Source organism: Penaeus monodon, chromosome 27 (genome assembly GCF_015228065.2).
Source record: "Penaeus monodon isolate SGIC_2016 chromosome 27, NSTDA_Pmon_1, whole genome shotgun sequence".
Lineage (NCBI taxonomy): Eukaryota > Metazoa > Arthropoda > Malacostraca > Decapoda > Penaeidae > Penaeus > Penaeus monodon.
The window spans coordinates 15496095-15499146 of NC_051412.1; the positions used below are offsets into that span (position 1 = coordinate 15496095).

Below are 3052 nucleotides of genomic sequence, written 5' to 3' on the forward strand. Positions count from 1 at the left end.
ATAACATAATTTTATATATAATTACCACAATATGTTCACATTTTCATTGAGTAAATTTTAGTTTAACTATACCCATGAAAAATTAAATGCAAATGAAAACTTTAAGAATCAAACTGTCTTCTTAGAACAGAAAAACTCTTACTCTTTAGCTTTCACTTTCACATATATTCATGCATTAAATTTATCACTGAAAGGAAATATTACAAAATATCATCATACTTAATTCTTATTTAGGAACAGGACAAATATTCTTTTACTGTAATACTTCACCATTCTAAAAGAAACTGTCTTCCAATTAGTGTCTTTTCATAAAAAATATGGACAATAAACTCCCATACATTTTATACAAACATTTACAAGTATTACAACTTATGATAAACACCTTTTCTTTTCTATAACTTACCCTAAAGACCTATGAAATCTCACTGACAGGTGATATTGTGTCACATTTCATAGCCTGTATGAAATTTTGCTTTATGAAAGTCATGGCATTTGATCCCACATATTTCTGGCTTTAGCTCTCGTTAAAGCAGTGTGGTGTCTTTCAAATTCTTCCTTAAGTAATTACTGTCATCACCTATTGAAAGAAAACTCCTGTACTTCTTTATACATCATGTGGAATTGAGGATGATCTACAGAGGTTTGCATTACTAAATATAGGAAATCTAAAGCTTTTTTTTTTACAGAATCTGTAACTTTATCACATAGACTTGGCATATAATTGAGTGTCATAAAGCATAAATTAAAATTTAAATTAGAATCTGTAAAATGGTATACAAATTTTAAAAATGTGTAAAAAATTTCTAAAATCTTCAACACAATTATTACATAGAAAAAGTCTATATAAGAATGCATAACTTCATAAAGTACAAAATGTAACTGCCAAATTTGATGTTATCTCTTCATGAAAATTGTATGGAATTCTGATGAAGATATTTAACTGAAGTCTGTTTCATTGTTTACACTGGGAAGTTATTAATTCTTACTTATATATACCTCTTCTACCTTTGTTATAATAAACTCTGTTTATAAATATTACATGGACTAAAAATATTACCTGTACAGGCCAGTCATAAAATACTGGGTACTTGAACTGTCTATGACTTGTATGCAAAATATAATTGTAATGTATCTAAATTCAGAATATACTGTTAACATGTATTTTGATTTTAAGTGCACATTAATTCCACCCTGTGCATTACCTTGAAGCATAGCATAAACTTATTGTTTTTTGCTGACATCACTGATCCCTGAATTAATATTTTACTTGGAGACTGAATAAAAATGCTATCAAATATCAGCACAATTACCACACTAGCAGTTCTTTCACTGATTGTACCTCTAATTCACCCTTATATTTTAGGAAGTCTATGAGGAGCAACCACTGGATTAGCCATTTCTAGTAATCTCCGTCCCTCAGCCCTATAGTCAAAAGTACATGCATGTTCTTCTGCATGACGATGCTGGGAGCAAAAGACACGGTTACACCGACACTCAAAAGTTGTCGCAATACGCAATCGCCTTGAGCATTGATCACACCGAGGTTTCCGCCGACCTTTTCTTTTCTGTGGTGTCACTGATGGAAGGTGAGTTGGAGATGATTGATGGCGACCACTTCCCAGACGCCTTCGACCTTCATCTGGTGTAGTCTTCCGCGATCCCAGTCCTTTACTGTTCATTATTCCTCTCAATATATCTCTTTGTTCTCGACTTCCAGAAGCAACAAGGGCACCATTTCCAGGAGAAGGAGGTGTGTTATTTCTTAAAGATGCTAATGACACTGACACAGATTTATTTCGATTAATATTTGAGAGGCCATTGCTAGCTGTCATACTATTTGACAAGCTGCCATTATTGGCTGTTCCAGGAGGAGTCATCATAGAATGGTTTGAGTGGCGAGAGTTTGCTCTTGATGTATTAAGTATAGAAACTAGTTCACGAAGACGGTCATCAGGAGCACGAATTTGTATACGATCACTAATTGTACTTTCCCCTCCCATTGAAACTGGCCTGCGCTCCAGAACTTCAGGAGATGTTTTTGGACGGATATTAGGTGTTCTCTGAGTAGTACGCAGTAAATCCTGGTTGTGAGAACGGTAAAGGGGGTCTGCTTCATGTCGTTTACTTTTTCGAGCAGTCTGTGGGGGCATATAGAGGGGCACTGGACCTTCCCTCCTTGGCCATGCTTCACGGGAGTCTTTATCATCCTGAACTATTTCCTTTCCACTATTTGTAACAAGTCCATGGCGCACTAATGATTTTCGGTAAGAAGCATATGCACTTTTTTGAGTCTGGGCACCTATTTTCTGAGAAGGCACTATGGGCTTTTGTCCACTTCCCTTCCCTCTCTCTTCATTGACTGCAGGTAGCCGTTTGCGATCAGCTGGGCGAATGTCATCTAAGGGCTTCCGGCCTGTCCAATCCACAGGGATGGGTGGATGTGCTGAGGGGATTTCCTTGAGACGAGTAGATGCCCGTGTTATGCTGTTACGACGGAGCTCTGCATTTCTTTCCTGAGTGGTTGGCCGAGAACCACGCCCCCCCCAGCGATTTACAGTTTTGAGACGTTTTCCTCCACTGCCACTACGCTGACGAGTATTAGGCCTTGATCCTCCTGCACGATGTTCCTGTGAATCTGCGAGGTTTAGGTGATTCTTTGTTGCTGCTTCTGCCTGAACAGCAACTGATTTTGTATCTTGTTTCTCTTTTCTGTCAGATGTTACTGGTTTTGCACTCTTTTCCTTCTTAGCCTGCTGTTATAGGAAACAAAATATTAATGAACAAATTTTGCATTTTCATATTATGTCTAATATAGCTTCCAGAAAGTGATATATCCATAAACCTATTTATACACCACATGGTCATAAAATCCATCACTGCTAATTTTGGTCTCCCTGTAGGACTAAAAATATGGTATTTGATCTGAGTTATAATAGATAGTATATAAAATTTAGAAGTAAACTGTAAGAACTGTCAGTGGACAGTTCTGAACAAGCTTTGATTGCATCTCAAATAATTATGAAAATTCTTGCTAATGAATACAGTCATTTAG

General features: G+C 36.6%; 1 protein-coding gene across 1 annotated transcript in view; it reads right to left on the minus strand.

Moving 5' to 3' along the window:
- Positions 1-6: 6 nt before the first annotated feature.
- LOC119590617 overlaps positions 7-3052 on the minus strand; it is a 47142-nt gene continuing 44096 nt past the window's right edge. The window contains exon 7 of the mRNA XM_037939295.1: positions 7-2753. Coding sequence (XP_037795223.1) covers positions 1353-2753 — 1401 coding nt within the window. The 3' untranslated portion in view covers positions 7-1352. The remainder of the gene's footprint in view (positions 2754-3052) is intronic.